Source organism: Salarias fasciatus, chromosome 5 (genome assembly GCF_902148845.1).
Source record: "Salarias fasciatus chromosome 5, fSalaFa1.1, whole genome shotgun sequence".
NCBI classification, from domain to species: domain Eukaryota; kingdom Metazoa; phylum Chordata; class Actinopteri; order Blenniiformes; family Blenniidae; genus Salarias; species Salarias fasciatus.
In genome coordinates, this window is record NC_043749.1 from 10,139,281 (window position 1) to 10,155,701 (window position 16,421).

General features: G+C 42.7%; 3 protein-coding genes across 3 annotated transcripts; 1 reads left to right on the plus strand and 2 right to left on the minus strand.

The window, feature by feature from the left end:
- Nucleotides 1–194: 194 nt before the first annotated feature.
- LOC115389200 (dnaJ homolog subfamily C member 16-like) lies at nucleotides 195–8,333 on the minus strand. The gene is made up of 15 exons (XM_030092664.1): nucleotides 7,955–8,333; nucleotides 7,744–7,810; nucleotides 7,430–7,575; nucleotides 6,979–7,154; nucleotides 5,387–5,571; nucleotides 5,073–5,177; nucleotides 4,676–4,834; nucleotides 4,460–4,590; nucleotides 4,172–4,349; nucleotides 3,785–3,967; nucleotides 3,617–3,693; nucleotides 3,240–3,320; nucleotides 2,618–2,707; nucleotides 2,097–2,267; nucleotides 195–1,828 (listed from the first exon to the last, which is right to left on the minus strand). The coding sequence occupies exons 1-15, from the start codon at nucleotides 8,140–8,142 to the stop codon at nucleotides 1,348–1,350; spliced, it is 2,418 nt and encodes an 805-aa protein (XP_029948524.1). The 5' UTR covers nucleotides 8,143–8,333; the 3' UTR covers nucleotides 195–1,347.
- Nucleotides 8,334–9,023: 690 nt separating this feature from the next.
- Nucleotides 9,024–13,112, plus strand: b3galt6 (UDP-Gal:betaGal beta 1,3-galactosyltransferase polypeptide 6). Its single transcript, XM_030092672.1, has 2 exons — nucleotides 9,024–9,602; nucleotides 10,603–13,112. The coding sequence occupies exon 2, from the start codon at nucleotides 10,613–10,615 to the stop codon at nucleotides 11,630–11,632; it is 1,020 nt and encodes a 339-aa protein (XP_029948532.1). The 5' UTR covers nucleotides 9,024–9,602; nucleotides 10,603–10,612; the 3' UTR covers nucleotides 11,633–13,112.
- Nucleotides 13,113–13,381: 269 nt separating this feature from the next.
- LOC115389205 (protein FAM107B) lies at nucleotides 13,382–15,867 on the minus strand. Its single transcript, XM_030092673.1, has 5 exons — nucleotides 15,710–15,867; nucleotides 15,054–15,087; nucleotides 14,726–14,885; nucleotides 14,027–14,171; nucleotides 13,382–13,916 (listed from the first exon to the last, which is right to left on the minus strand). The coding sequence occupies exons 1-5, from the start codon at nucleotides 15,731–15,733 to the stop codon at nucleotides 13,815–13,817; spliced, it is 465 nt and encodes a 154-aa protein (XP_029948533.1). The 5' UTR covers nucleotides 15,734–15,867; the 3' UTR covers nucleotides 13,382–13,814.
- Between the last annotated feature and the right edge of the window lie 554 nt (nucleotides 15,868–16,421).

Consider the following 16,421-nt stretch of genomic DNA (forward strand, 5'->3'; position numbering starts at 1 on the left):
TTGTGGTTTTATCTGGTAATTGTAAATGTTGTATTTACATTTATTCTATATTCAGTGGAGAAATGCGCAACATAAAGTCTGAATAATTCATTGTGCCTTAATTAGTGACCTATTTAACGCTGGTGGTATCCTTGATGCTGTATTGTGGAAGATCTTTATTAAAGAGAAACAAAAAAATGACACCAAGGTGAAACTTTACACACATTTTAATAAATAAACAATTTCAAACCATTTTTTGATTTAGTGGATTTTACTTTTTATAATTCATAAAGGGCATAAAGGTGATTTTAAAGGACATACAAGTAAACAAACCATATGTGGTATCACAGTGTACAGAAAATAGCATTTATCGGACCCCCCCCCCAAAAAAAAAAACAGATTAAAAGCAGAAACAACAGAAGAGAAAATAAATTCCCAATCAACATTAAAACTCATTTTCATAAAGGTCTGAAATTTACTTACTCCATGCATAAACGTCTGTTGTTTTAAGGGTTGCAAAATTAGAAAGGGAACTGTGGAACAATAGTTCCTCCCTTACAGACCACCAAACACAAAAAAACAGGTGAAAATATGTCCAAGAGGTAACGAGTCCCACTCCAGTACCTTTTACCTATCGCACTACACTTGTTATTCAACTCTGAAAATAAACAGCAGCAAGACATGGCAGCATTATGTGTGCAGAAAAAAAAAAACACATCAGGATCTAGAGTTCTAAGTTATTGTCTGATTTCATGCGGAACCGTCTCACCGGTGCAGTATGTAATATTATTCATCATAAACTGTCTAAAATAATATTGCTGTGGCAGAGATTTCTGCGGAAGCCGCTCCGCCGCTCGGGAATCACGTGATTCCACATGTGCTGAAGCTCCAACATACAACAAATTCTGAGGCACACCGATTCACTTCTGCCACCCAGTGCAACAAAACTGGAACTACAGAGAACTTACATACTTTACTAGAATTCCCCAGTTGTGTCCAATTGTTGACAGCAAAGCTCTGACTGGCAGCTTCTTAAAGTTTACAGAAAAAAAGGTGTTTCTTAAATTCAGTGCAACAGCCTCAGTTAGTTCGAAGCTATCATTAAAACGGCTACGTCTGCAGGAGCCTTTATCTGACAACATGATGCTGGAAGCCAGTCGTAACAGTGTGTCGAGGCGTGAAGGAAATCTTTGTCTGTCCCTTAAATACTCAGTCAATAAACTGGCTTAACGATCTCAGCACTGGTACGTGAACGTGACATCAAATGAAGCGACATGACGGTGGCTTTGCTTCCTCGGCACACCAATATTCTACACGTCTATGTAATCAGGAAGCAAACCGCAAAGTGATATTGTTCTTACTTGAGCCTCAGCTCTCTGCGGAGGTGTTGCTGGCAGCATCGCCGAGTACAGGCCACGCGGGGACGTGTAGCCTGGGCAGCGTTCCTTCCATCAGTCTCTCCATCCACAGTCCCAGCTTGTCCAGCTTGTGGTGAACCTCGATGCTGGTGGCCCGGCCGGCGCCCCTCCTGGAGGAGGCCCCGTCCTCCCTGGAGTGGGACCGGGACCGAGAGTGGGAGCTGGACCTGGACCGAGAACGGGACTTCCTCCTGCTGTCGGAGGAGAACGAGGTCTCGGACGACGAGTCGTTGGGGTCGTCGCCTGTGAAGACGGGTCGGAACAGACAGAAGTACTTCTTGTGTCCGTTGAGGGCCAGGACGTGACCGGTGTAGTCTGTGGACTCCTCCTCTTCGTCTGAATGGCTGGGCTGACGGGCCGAGCGGAGAAGCGACGGCATCCAGTGGACGTGCTTATCAGCGTTGAGGAAGGAGAAGTGGAGCGTCTCAGTCCTGCAGGTGGAGGGCCGAAGAGTTCAACATGAAATTATGGAAACACATCTGGAGGCTTCTTGGTCGTCTAAAAAAGTACTGAAACATGTCAACTTAATATGAGTAATGATTAATACTCAATTCAATATTAATACAACCGTAACATAGAAGGATAGAAAATGTTTAGTCACACTTTATTTTCCGCAGTGTACCAATGATTGATCACATTTTTTTAAAATAATCACAAAAAAAAAAACAACAACAAATAAAACGTCGGTGACACACTTACCCAGAAAAAGAGAAGACCTCTTTGGCAAATTTCCTCAGTAATGCATTCTTGGAAGCATTGGTGAGCACCAGCACCACATTGAGGTGTCCAGGCCTCAGTCTGACCAGGTTGCTGGTGTACGTGACGTCCGTTAGCTCCGTCACCTCCACAAAGTCTTTCTTGGGAGCACGGCTGCCAAGAAGTAACAGAAGAACATACTGATACACTGTATAAAGAAAGCCACATTCCATTTTCAAAAATCCCTGAACTTTTGAAGGATAATGTTCTCAAGAAATGAAGAATATAAACACTGTTTCTAATTGATCTGCTAGCCACTGGTTCCTCATCACACCCGTAATGTTTTTATCACTCTTATAAAAAGCTATTCAATGGCAGTCATTCAGTGAGCCTGTGGGGAAATTCAGGGCGCTCGTTCTTTTTACTGACTCATGTTCATGTGGGACGGGCTGTCATTTTCTGATCTGCTGGAATGACTGACCACAGTATGAGGATTTATCTTTAATGAGTCTGGTTCTTCTTACCTTGAGGTGCTTGGTCTACTTGATGCATCTTCCTCGGGTTTTGTTTGCGTCTTTGACTTCGACTGTCGAGGTTCGTTCTCACCTGGTTCACTGGAGAGATAGTGCCAAACATCAGCGTGAACGCAGAAAAAAGGCTGATCTCTGACAGTAAGGTGCTTTTCAGCCACCAAACATTTAAAATTGCTGTTCGATGAAAAGCTTGATTTCTTCCTGAGAATAGGCCTGAAAGGGTTTTCTCCTAATTGAGCCAATCAGCAGAGTCGGAATCCTCAGAAATAAAGCAACACGCTGGGAGAAGACATATCTCAGGGACAGGCTGAGGACACTAGACACTGTACATAAATCTGGATTTCAGATCAAAGTTTCAGTGTGTTTGCGTGTGCATCCATGCAAGTATCTGTGTGTCTGTATTCTATATCGAACTGTTGAAAAAAGCTTCACTTCAATGTGTTTTTGCTGTCTTTATTTAGAAATGAAAATGCAAGTCTTTATAAAAAAAACATTTTTGGTGTACAAAATATTTTTTCACCCCAAGTATGTGCCTTGTAAAATCCTATAGTATCCTAAATGTGCACCAAACCGGTAAAATATCATTTAAAAGGCTCAGAGTGGAGTGTCTCACCTAAAAGCCTGAATGATGACAGTGCCAAAAAGAATGAAGAGAGCCGAGAAGATCAGGGAGAGGATAGGCATCATCTCAGACCTTAAAAAGAGACAAAAAGAAATATTTAATCCCAACATGCAATACACAAACACACACACATAGGTTTGACTGCATTGTTTTGCTTTGGCATGTTTTTACACTTGATAATATATGCTTCACAGCATCTCTGCGACGGAAAACGCTTTCAAACTCTTTCAACGTACACGAATGCTTGGGCCAAAAAGCATGATTCCGTTTCTAATCCAAGTTCAAGAATGTCTGCAAGAAGCACTGCGTGGCTTCGCCTTGTATCACCAATAACGTCTTGCAGAATTCCTGGGTGAGTATTGTCTTACCAGTTGGAGTAGAGAAGGTCGTCATATATTTGCAGGATGTAATCATAAGCAGCGTTCATCCACTGAATGATAAAAATCTAGCAAGACACAAAGTGGCGATATTAATGTTTGTTGTGGTCTCACGGCTGAGGCGTGTGTGTGTGTGTGTGTGTGTCTGCCGTTACTTACGGGCGCCATTTCGTTGTTGAGCTCCGGCAGCGTGGCGTCGGAGCTCAGGTACGTGGGGTCTTTCTGGAGGAGCTCCAGCTGCTCGTGGAGGTGGTACTTGTCTTCGTTGCTGCCGTTCCAGCCACCGCTCACGCAGCGGAACAGGACCTTTCCGGCCTGGCTCCGCCTCTCCAGAATGACCACCTGTCGACGTTATTAAATATTCCTTTTATTGCACACTTGCAGGATGTCTGACTGCACCTGCCAGTAATCTGACCCACAAAATCTGATCCGGCCGCCCACAACAGGACGAGTGCGGCTTGTCCTTGATGTTTGCTCGTCGACAGAAATGTGGGATTTTGAGTCGTGATTGTTTTTCTGTGTTCACTGCACGTTTGGACCACTGACCTGAGGCGAGAGAGCAGCCTGACTCTGGAAAAGCGCCTGACACAGAGGCTGCTGCTGACGCTGGTAAACGTACGCAAAGCGCAGCACATCTTTCTTGTTCACCGTGGCAAAGTCCAAAAAGGCCTTATTCCCTGGAAGAAAAGCCGAGTCCTCCCCCGTGATCAACAGCACACAGTACCTGCAAACAATTCACAGAACACATTAATCCACCGACAGAGCTGCTGGGCTATTCTGTTGTTATTCTGATTCTCAACGCCGAGAGGGTCAGACTCATCCGAGCCTTCTTACTTTCTTCTTCGGTGAAACTGCTTGACGGGACACAGCTCATCAAAAATCTGCTGGCTGGCCAGCCGCGGCACCTGGAGGAACTTGTTGTTGGAGACAAACTCATCCATGATCTGCCGCTTCATCCCTCTGGCCTGAAACGAAAAGTAAAAATCCAGACAGCGTGTTGGGTTTCAATAGGATTACAGCAGTGGAATAGAGTGAGATCAGACTGTATACCTGAATGATATCAACGGGCTTCACTGTGTCCTCCTTGAACAGCAGCATGGTGGGAGCGTATGTGTTTATATTGAACTGCCGCAGCAGCCGAGAGTTGTACGTCTCTCCTTGATCCACGTAACCGAAACGCACGTAGTCTCTGAAGGCAAACGCTGTTAACTGGAAAACAGAACGAGTCGATTAGATAGATAGAGAGTCACAAAGTGGTTTCTAAGACTGGTATTTGTAATTAGCTTGCTAATTTAGACTTTTTAAGGTAAAACAGCAGATTTTAAGGGTGAACTATTCACTATTTGAATAAAAAAAAAACCCATCTTGAACTGAAACTGAACAAGCTTTTATTTTACATGGAAATATTTAGTGTACTTAGTTCTGCTCGGTGTTAGTGCACACCAACCTTATAGAGAAGAGGAACAACAGGGACTTGGTCAAACAACAGCAGGCTTGGCTTATTTTCTGCATGCCAGTTTTCCAGGAAAGTCATGTAGTTGTTATCAGTAATCTTGAAAAAGAAGAAGGAGACAGCAGTTTAAAAACATTCTGCGACTAAATGCTACAAGAATCCAACTTGTGTCATCTGAAACGCAATTTTCTACAATGTCTAAAAACCTTTTTTAATGTGTATGTGTAAGCATGAAAACAAACATACGTATACTCAACCACAAACCATTGTGCCGAATACTACAGCAGCTCCACGTCACCCGTCATTACCTTCTCCACCAGTTTCTGAGGAAGCAGGTCTTCAACAAACTGCCGCAGGTGCTCCCGCACCACGGCCTGATGAAAGAAGGTCACCCTGCCGTTCACCAGCCCGATAATGGAGGGAGCGCGGTGAGCTCCCAGCTGGCTGGCCAGGCGCCGCTCATAACCCAGGTCCACGATGCCGATGCCCACACCTGGTGTGACAATAAACAAACCCACTGCTGACGCCGATACGGGACAGTAAAGCACATCCTCTCGTGCAATACACACTAGAAACTGAATTTGAAGAGCTGTGATGGTCGGAAGTACCTACAAACCCTGCAGCAGATTTTTAGGAATAGAAAATGCGGCGAAAAATCTCAATGTCTGTTTGAGGCAGGAGTGAATTCCTTATTAACTCTGACTTTGACAAAAGAACCACGGTGACGCACTGCAAGAAGAGCATCTCTAAGAGGAATCCCTCTATGCTATGGGATTGACTCACATCCCTGAAATAAGCATCGCACTGCCTGATGGCACGGATCATAAAAGATGCATGCTCCTGTTTTTAGTGCTTCGAAGAATACACTATGAATCTACCACCAAGCTCCATTAGAGGAGATATTTGGTTTAAACACACAGAAATAAGTAGTGTTATTTTGACTGTCAACACTTTTCTGCAGGATATGGACAAAACATAATTACACTGCTCTATTTTAAAGATGTTTCAGGAACATTAAGCAGCAATATTTATTTGTAAAAAATGACTGCTGAAGTCATGCAAATACACTGATGTTCAGTGTCCTTTACACCTATTTTAACGTTAGTGGCTGATTCTGTTTCGTCACATGCTCACAATACAAATTTCTCAATTCTTTACTCACATCTATTTATGTTAAAGGACATTTGTTTTTACTTTGGTTTTTGAATGTTGTCATCCAACCCACTATTTAGCCATGGAAAAAGATCAAGTCCAATATGTAAAATGATCGTGTACTGATTTTGAAAAATAAGATCAGAAGTCACAGATCATCACAGTACAGCAGCTGTCTTTACATGGCCACTTTTTTGCTAATGTGATCGAAATCTTTCCAATTTTGAGAAAAAAATGAACACTGAATGATGTGATCAGATGTAGGCACAGGTATATCTGCATCAAGAACATCTTCCAACTCAGTCAGTGGAGCAACATTTTTACAATACATCCAACAAGCCCTTCCTTATTTCAATTGGAAGTTTACAAATTAATTTACATGATGTGATTTTAACCAATTGGCCTTTAATCAGATTATTTATTGTATAAATGACTGCACCTGTTGAGATGTAGTAGGTCCAATAATTATGCTGAATATTTTACTCATTTAACTCATCAGGTTTATTACTTTATTCACGTTATGGTCTCAAGCAGTTAGGTAAAGTATTGAATTTAACATTTGCCTTTGCACTTTGTTCCAAACTAAGATGGAAGAAATAAAGTCTTGTGAATTATTTATGAATTGGAGGTCTGTCTAAAGTGCTCAACACTGGAGAGTTACGTTTGTCTTAATATCAACCCCATGTGTAACGACGCCTTGAGGAAAACCAGCTTTTAGCGTGTTAGGGTGGACAGAAAGCCGTCTTACCCAGAGGTTCCAGCTCCTTCACGACCTCCTTCCACACTGGCTTGATGTGGAAGCATGCAAAGCAGGACTCGTAGGTCACTTGGATTAAGTACGGCCTCTTGTAGCTGTCCGGAAGAACGTCGCTGTTGAACTGCGCGTGCTGAAGCATGTACTTGCTGTCTGCAAAGTCTCTGTACCTGAAGGAGTTGAGGGAAGCAGAACAGGGAGTGAGGACGCGGTGGCGACACGAGAAGATCGAAAACTGCTCAGAAATCTAACGCTGTAATAGTTACAATCTTGTTAAATAAATAAATAGAAAAACAAATAAAGTAGCTGCTTCAGTTGGACATTAAACTCTTGTCACCATAAAATACATCTCTGTTGTGCACAAAACTTTGAGGACTAAGAACCCCTTGATCCACATTTCTCAGAAAATGAATGAGCAGAGGATCACAGTTCAAACTCAGGGTACCTTGGAAAATGGAAGAAAGACTCATCAAAGTAGAAACTGTTGTGGAAGCTGCGGAAACCGTGATGTTGAGACTGGCCGAACGGCTGGTTGTCGTCCATCTGGCCGTAGCGGTCAAAGTTGGACCTTCGCTCCTCATTAGACAGAACCTGCATGCAAAACAAATCAGGAAGCAGACGCAGGAGAGAAATTAACATTCATGTTGGGATACAGAAAGTGAAACAGCCAGATACGTTACACAGAAAGCTGAGGACAGGATTGTCAGAAACATCCCGTCCTTCTGGAAAAGTGACAGCACATTTAGTGTTGTCACTCACCTCATACGACTTAGAAACCTTGATGAACATGTCCTCAGCTTTCGGGTCCTTGTTTTTATCTGGATGCCTTGAAATTAAACAAATGACATAGAAAGTTAGTTTAAGACAGTTGGTTAGCTGTTTCAATGTCTTGAGGTAAATATGAGTGTAATGTTTGTAATGCAGTCTGATCAGGGCCTCAGGTTAAAGCCCCCTGCTGTCAGTCACTCACCACTCCCTGGCCAGGTTCTTGTAAGCTCTTTTGATTTCAGCCTGGCTGGCACTCCTGCTGACACCCAGGATCTTGTAAGGGTCATACTCAGAGGCTGCCTTCACCAGAGACACACTCAAAATGAGCAGAAACATGGCGAGCAGAAGCGGACGGATCCGAGGATGTGGGTCGGCGCTGCTGGCCGTCATGGTTCGTCCCGGTCCCGGTTCGGTTCAGATACCGACGCTGCCGTCCAGGAAAATAATGTCAGCGGACAATATAACACACTATAACAGGTCACATGGTCGTGTCTGTTTACGCCAGGAGAGCTAAGTTTAAGGACAGGAGTGGATTTTACTACGACGAAGCCATTATTTCCTGCAAATGATGGACATGAGCAAGCCGGCCGCACACCGCTGAACTTCCGGTGTGTTTCAAAATAAGATAGAAAGACTGATCCCCTCAGGACACGACCAGCTTCTGCTCACACAACTTGATAACTTTGAAAACTCTGGGTGGCCTTGCCCACTTGCCTTCTCAATTCCAATCCTCATTACAGTCACCCAAGTTGTGATCACGGTATATGTTTGGATTATTCACAGACATTATTACATTATGGTTTATTCACACATTCGTCTCAAATTTACTTCTGAAGCATCCAGACAACTAACCGTCCTCAGGAAGAAGGAAGAAGGTGAAGCTGTATTTAGTTACTACACTCACTTATGGAAGAAATTTGCTGAGCACCGAAGGACTGCTGGCACAGACTTCTTTAAAATCACTTTTGATATCATTGATCTACAGTGTTGGCTGTGCATCAAGAGAATCAACACACACACACTTTCAAACATCAGGATCTAAGGTCGCAATTGCACAAAACGACACTTTATTTCCTTTTTGTTAAATGGATTTTTTTTTTTTATTTAAATAATGGCTTTTATTTTGAATGGAACTCAGTGACGACTGATCTTCCGCTACAAAAACTGACGTCGTATTGTGCGCACTGCGCGTGCGTTAGAAAGCAGCTGTTCTCATAAAGGTAGATTAAAAGAAACATTTTTTATTGGGTTGTCTTTTGGTATTTTAACACAATTACATTGCAGTACCTACGATGTGCTCCTATTTTTTTAACTAAATACGTGGCACCTTAGTTCCTTCACTTTGCAGCTGATTTGCTGCTTATTTTATTCCGTGTTCCATCAAAAATACAAGTGTGATTATATTTCAGAATTTCTTCATAATTTTAAATGTATATTGATAATAATGACTGAATTTCTTGTGTGTGTTTTTGCGGGATTTTAAAATCCTTTCAATCGGGGGCTTAACTTCCGGTTCCGCCTCCTCTGATCCATCTGAAGGCTGGCTGTGTTTTCACTACGAGGCAATAAAAAAAAAAAAAATGAGCACATTGATACCTAAACAAGATCACCCAGCGACTGGTTCACTGTGTTTATTGTGACCTGCCTGCTGCACACCCAGCAGCCCTCCGTCACTGTTCAGCCCACCATGAGTGCGCTGCTGCTGCTGCGTGTGTTTGCATTCATCGCGTTGAGCTCCCAAAGTGCGCAGATGATCCTCTCCCGGTAGCTAACGCTAGCCCTGCACAGCTGCTCTCTGGGTCCGCTCGCTGGCTCGATCATCGCGGGACAGGCACTTGTCAAGCTGTAAGGTAATCAACAAATCCTCTTTAACGCACAACTGCTTACCCCGCTGTTTTGACACGTATGCGCGGTTCAGATGCGAGGCTCAGCAAGCAGGTGGTGCTACTCCACCAGAGGTGTGCGGAGTGGGATTTTAACTCACTGTCTGTAACCTTCCCAGCAAAATGCTTTGTAATGCCTCGGCAAATATACCGCGTGGCTTGTGGAAAAACTGCATCGTGCATGCATACACCTTTATTTTATCAAGAAAGCTCTTATTTTTCACATTATTCAACGAATTAAAGTGTTTCTTTTCTATTGTATATTTTCGATTTTGCAGTCAAGGAGTGTCTTGGGTCCTTTTTACTTAGAGCACTATTATACATGTTTATCTTTCAGTTTTCTTACAGTTTAGTTACAGTCTAACTTGAGATACTTGCAAGCTGGATCCACTATTTGTGCATTGCGCCCATCACCCCAAAGCACCTCACATATGCATCCATCTATTAATACTGCCCTTCAGGTGTGTTGTCTATATCAGCTGGGGGCTAAAAAACAGCTGACAGCACACAAAAAAAAAACAGCAATCCAAATCTGACTGTGATAGTGAACAGATCAAAGGAGGATCACAGTCTACATGTTTCGATGTCTTCCTGCTCCAACTCACCTGAATTTAGCAGACTTGTCATCATGAATCTCTCCAGAAAGACAGGCAAAGAGCTGCTCCTTACATTGAGATGTAATTGACAATTGATTGACATCTTCTTTTTTGAATGTAACATTCAAAGTGTCTCTTTGTTTCCAAATAGGAAATGTTAAACCAGAAGCTCTTCTCATGACTAATCATAAGCCGTTGTTAAATCCTCAGTCATGTTCTCTTCAGTTTTGCAAAAACAATTTAATTAATTTTGGAATCAGCATTTAGAAATGAGTTATAGTTGTTTGTTCCATCTCTCTCACATTGTGCATCACTTTCAAATTTTGCTTACACTAACATTTTGTCTTGTTTTGTTTTCCTTCCTCTCACAGACACACCACAATGAATCTGTTCCGCCTCGTCTGCCGCCACAAGACAGCGCTGGTCATCGGGACCATTTGCAGCTTCGCTGTCGTCCTTGTCTTCTTGGCCAAGTGCACCACTGAAACTCTCAAACAGGGTCACCAGGATCCTCCAGGCCGAGCCCCCCGAGCCAGTGACCAGCAGTCCCGCCCCGAGCAGCACAACCCAGCCTCCACGTCCAAAGACCTGTCGGCGTTTCTCGTCATCCTCATCACAACGGGCCCTAAATACACAGAGCGCAGGAGCATCATCCGGAGCACCTGGCTCGCCAAGCGGGACTCGGATGTTCTGGCCATGTTTGTGGTGGGAACTCAAGGCCTCCCCAGCGAAGACCTGCAGAATCTGAACACGGAGCAGGGCCGACACAAAGACCTGCTGCTGCTGCCCGATCTGCGAGATTCGTACGAGAACCTCACTCTCAAGCTGCTGCACATGTACTCCTGGCTGGACCAGAACGTCGACTTCAAGTTTGTCCTCAAAGCCGACGACGACACGTTCGCTCGCCTGGACCTCCTGAAAGACGAGCTGAAGGGGAAAGAGCCCAGCCGGCTGTACTGGGGCTTCTTCTCGGGGAGGGGCCGGGTGAAAACGGCCGGGAAGTGGCGTGAAAGCTCCTGGGAGCTGTGCGACTACTACCTGCCCTACGCGCTGGGCGGCGGCTACATCCTCTCAGCCGACCTGGTGCGGTACGTCCGCCTCAACGCGGAGTACTTCAAGACCTGGCAGAGCGAGGACGTGTCTCTGGGCGCCTGGCTGGCGCCCGTCGACGTCCACCGGACGCACGACCCGCGCTTCGACACGGAGTACAAATCGCGTGGCTGCAACAATAAGTACTTGGTGACGCACAAGCAGAGCTTGGAGGACATGTTGGAAAAGCACCAGACTCTGCAGCGGGATGGCCGGCTCTGCAAGGAGGAGGTCAAGCTGCGGCTTTCCTATATCTATGACTGGAGCGTGCCGCCCTCTCAGTGCTGTCAAAGAAAGGATGGAATCCCGTGATATTGGGACTTTTTTTTTTTTTTACGAGGCTTATCTTTGCTTTCATATTATATAGTCACATTATCCATGTCAGGGGTGTCATGATGGGTTTTCTACCAAATCCATCGTGAGACCACTTGAAGATCTCTTCCCCGGTACTTGATGCAGTAAAAACTGTAATGTTTTCAGAACGTCTGAAAAATGAAAAAGTGCCATTTCAGTGATTTTAGTCCGGTTTAATCCAGTTCAGCTCCAAGTTTACAACTTTACTGTGACCTAAATTTTTTTGTCGACAAATACAAGCAGTTGCAAGATATCTATGGAAGCATTGATAATGTATATTAACTAAAGGTAAGCAGTGAAATCCGAAGTTGCTTTTTAAAACTTTGCTTTATTGAAAAAAAAAATCTCACTTTCACACACATTGATTCATGCTTTATTGAATTCTGCAGCTTTTATCATGGTGTCTCGTACCAGCTTTACAGCATAAAGTGAGGTAACAACAGAAGATTGGGCAGGAAAACATCTCAAATTCTGATTTGAAAAACAACTTCTGTCCTATTTTTGCGTTCCTTAGTGTCCTTTTCTTGCTTTGATGTCTTACTCCTCTCCTCTGTCTGTACATCGTTGGCTGTACGTTTTTCTTACATCTTTTCCAGCACTGCGAGTGTTTTTGGAAGACTTCAGTATTGTAGAAAACACAGAGACACACTGATGCAAGGATCTTACTGTACTACGTTACACTTCATTCGTGTATTTGTATTTTATTTATTGTTAATTTATTTGGCGGGAAACACTACCCAGTGGTGTTGAGTTTGGACCAGACGCGTGGCGTGGCGTTTGTAATCGTCTCGGAGGAAAACTGTGTCTCACAGGAGCACTGAATTTTAAAACTAAATTCAGATTTTAATGGGATTTTTCTGTTTATGATGCACAAGGTTTTCATGTGTTTGGTGATGCAAAGAGTGTGTGTAAATGACCAAATGCATTTGGCTCAGTGGGCCTGTGTATTGGCAATAACAGGCCTGACTTAAAGGTGAGCTGATAAACATTTGCAGCACTCCACACATCAGGAAATCTGACAAGGCTACCAGCTGGCACTTGATCACTTTTTTTTTTTTTTTAATAAGTTAAAATCTTTATTTTCCCTTTCAGTGTACTAATTACTTTGCATTTGATTTCTTTGATGTTCTCAGACTGTGATATCTGCAACAGTGGGAAACTTGAGCTTGAGCTCTGCTGAAAAGTCATGATATGTTTGGGATGTTATCAGATTCAGTGCAATTTAACTTTACGTGGTTGTTTTTATGTAAGTCATCTGCCACCCTGGATGTTTTGTTAAAGTTTTAAATGGTCTCCTGTGTCTTATTGTTCTTATGTTAATAGTTAGGAATTTGGAAAAACATCTTCATGCACAGTTGAATAGATGCACATTCATTATGAAGTTCAAGCCATTGCTTCAAAACCATTGTTAGTTTCACCGCCAGTTTTCTTTCAAACTACACTTTTCACAGCTTTGATTGATAAAATTTCCCCTAGAAATTAATAAACCATTTCTATTCTATATTGCAATTCACCATGCTTTCCTCAAAAGTCACCGCCCTCAATAATAATGAGAATACACACTCCAGTTTTTAGTCATAACCAAGAAGAAGATGTTGGACGTTTCACCTTCAAACTCACACATGAAGTCATGAATCATAATGAAAATGACAAATGTATCAATAAAACAATGTTCTTTTAATGTGAAAAATGCATACAGTTCCCACAACAAGTTCTATTTAGACTTCTGCCATTTTGTTTTTCTAAGTTAGTTGTAAAAAAAAAAAAAAAAAAAGTGCATTTAAAATGTGACTAAACAGTTAAAAGTAAAAAGTAATAAGATATTGTCTGATAAACTCTCTCACAGAGGAAAACTTCATTTCGTGCCTGCTTTGAGTCCTCACAGCGAGGATTTATGTCCAGTTATGTTCTCTTTGGTGTCACAGTAAAGTCTTGCTGGTACTTGAACCTGAAATAAGTAGTTCATACGGTTTTTGAAGCCTCACCTTTGACCCCCCTAAGTTATTTTCAGCTTAAAAAGTGTAAAAAAAATCCTGTTTCTGAGCTTACCAGCAGCCAGATTGCACATCATGTTTCAGCTGCACCTGCTTGTTAATTTTTACAGCGTGAACGACACGTTCAAACAGTTCTACTTTGCTCCTCACTTGACAGAATTAGGGATGTGCCTCAGAGTTTGTCTCACATAAAGAAACTCTGGGATATTCTTCAGACTCTCGCTCCTCTTCTTCTCCTCCAGCTCATACTGCAAGACAGGAAACATCTGTTTGAGCAAACCCACAAATACAAAGGAACTAAATATTGCACAATTTGGAACTGAAGTTTGTGTGTGTGTGTGTGTTTTCAGTGACTTACTTTCAGTATCTTCTGCTGCCTTGAGCGCAGCTTCACCTCCAGGTCGGAGGGTGGATGGAGAGCGAGCTCCCTCTGCCTGTGCCGCTCCTTCTGTTTGACCTCCAGGACACACTGCAGCTCCGGCCTCCTTCTCGGCAGCAGACCTCTGCAGGTGCACCGGAATGCAGTAGATTGAGAGGAGAATTCAGAATGTCGTTATTTACCTGACAGGAGAGCGAGAGAGGGCTTTCCCCTGGCGAGAGATCAGCAGTGATCTCCACAAAGGTTCTGCACCTTTTACCTCCAGCGGAATTAAACAGCACCTAAGCGTGTTGCTTATCCCCGGCTTCAGCCGCACAGATGAAACCTAAGAGGATTCTCTGACGGACATCTGAACTATTCACCTGGAGTACTATGTCAAATCAGTCACATGCAGTTATAAGGTCAATTTTTAAACAAAAAAGGTTCACATTGAAAAAAAAAATCCTAAACCTAAACCATCTAACAAGGTTCTAACAAGGTGACTCTTATCTTGAAGGTAGAATATGAGGGAAGCATACAGTTATTATTCACACTTACAAGAAGTTGGCGTGTAAAACATCCTGTTGAGGTTGCTAATGTGTGTGTAACATGTCTGAGTACGCGGAACAGCTTGTGCCTGCTGCTTACGTGTGACCTGATCATATAGGCTGTCCGATGCTGAGAGCAGAGTTTTCTCACCGTCTGTGGCAGAAAATCAGCTCCTGATGGAGCGCCCTGTGCTGACGAGATGCCAGGATGGGATTTGGCAGCTTTCTGGGTTTTATCAGGTCATCATCCTCCTGCTGCTGCTGACTGTCAGTCCCCTGGCAAGGTGAGGCAGCGAGGCAGTGATATCTGTCTGTTGTGGATAAACACAAGCAGCATCTTTAGCTCCAAGATTCATTAACAGAATAAACCTGGACATTAATACAAGTGGCTTTTTACAAAATCTGTGTGTTATATATTTTCCTATAGAATGAAATCAGTCAAAAGAAAACGAATTGAGCTTTTCTGTTTTTTGTCTTACCTCGTCTATTTTGAAGGCCCATTTTTGGTAAGACCTACAAGAAGGAATTATGTTACTGCAGAATTTCATAGACAATTCTGATACAAATGAAAGCATTGAAGCAAAGATTATAGTTGGAATCCTCAAGTTTCAAACATCTCTTTTCTATCAAAGAAATGTACTTCTTCTGAAAGACACAAAAATAAAGCTTTCAAATGTTCAAATTGCTTTTGAAAATGCAAACATTTATTTATGCATTCATTCCAAAAACGTGAGTCACGAAACACAGTTCAGTAAACAAATGGAGCAAATAAGAAACTTAAGAAACCTAATAAAAAGTCATTTGGATTCTCTGTGCCTCTACGTGCGTGAAAAGGAAAAGGAGGAAATACAAAAACCACTGCAAAAAAAAAAACAGAAACTTTTCATACTATGCATTGTAATTCAGTCTGACAGGAGTGATTGAGAAAAGTTAAAAAGAAACAACAATGCATCTATAGATGCACACAGAAAAAAATGTCCACATCTCAAAGAGAAGCACAGACAAGCCATTCCTGGTTATCTGGAAACATTTTTTTTTTTTTTTGTTACCCAATCAAGAAACTGATGTGGAAGGAATGAAAAACACTTCTTCTTTTTTTCTCGAGCAAACAGCATGCAAATGAATGAAAACATACCTGTGTGCTCTGGTAGAGACGCATTGCAGAGAACAGAGATGTTGAAGTTTGCTCAGCCCGTCACAAAAGGCCAGAGAAGAAGGAAGAGGATGAGGAGGAGGCTCAGGGTTGTGCAGGTGCACGGTGACGCTGATAAGAACAGGTGTGCCACACTGTCCGGTGATCAAATCTCATTAACTGTCTTACAACCCTTTGTTCCATCCTGCAGGACAGGAACTGCTGTTGTCCCTGAAGACAAGCAGCTGCAGCATATGTGGAGATTAACATAATGTAATATAAAGATTAGTGAAATCAAAATAAAGCTTTGTGCGAGCACCTTGTGGGTACATTCATTTTCTCGTACGTAGATAGTTTGATGCATTTATCGACCTTACAGGCCTCTGTGCAGCTATCCGGTGGAGAAAAATTCAACCACAGAGTGCAAAAAAAGGATGTTGTGAACATTGCACCAAGTTTTTTTTTTACAACGGAAATAAACAGAAGTGCAGGTGGGCTATATGTACAGTGCAAAACCTTGGGATGGATGTTTGATTTTTATATGAAAGATGGCACCTTGTTTTAATAGAGTACATAATTCATACTTGAGGCTCTAATATGAACCATCATTATCTTGCAAAACAAGCATGAGAAATATAAAAACTCCACTGTTATTTCACCTTTTCCTGTACAAAAATAATTACCCACGATTGAGTAAGGTACACATGGGAAAGAA

What these genes read in the sequence shown, in the direction of transcription:
- LOC115389200 (XM_030092664.1), bottom strand. Translation starts at nt 8,142, where the DNA reads ATGACGGCCAGCAGCGCCGACCCACATCCTCGGATCCGTCCGCTTCTG. An exon ending in AAGAACCTGGCCAGGGAGTG is followed by an intron (nt 7,811 to 7,954) that starts GTGAGTGACTGA and finishes TTTAATTTCAAG; the next exon opens with GCATCCAGATAAAAACAAGG. An exon ending in AGGCTGCTCTCTCGCCTCAG is followed by an intron (nt 3,968 to 4,171) that starts GTCAGTGGTCCA and finishes TAACGTCGACAG; the next exon opens with GTGGTCATTCTGGAGAGGCG.
- b3galt6 (XM_030092672.1), top strand. Translation starts at nt 10,613, where the DNA reads ATGAATCTGTTCCGCCTCGTCTGCCGCCACAAGACAGCGCTGGTCATC.
- LOC115389205 (XM_030092673.1), bottom strand. Translation starts at nt 15,733, where the DNA reads ATGCGTCTCTACCAGAGCACACAG. An exon ending in GTCTCTACCAGAGCACACAG is followed by an intron (nt 15,088 to 15,709) that starts GTATGTTTTCAT and finishes TCCTTCTTGTAG; the next exon opens with GTCTTACCAAAAATGGGCCT. An exon ending in GGCAGCAGAAGATACTGAAA is followed by an intron (nt 13,917 to 14,026) that starts GTAAGTCACTGA and finishes CCTGTCTTGCAG; the next exon opens with TATGAGCTGGAGGAGAAGAA.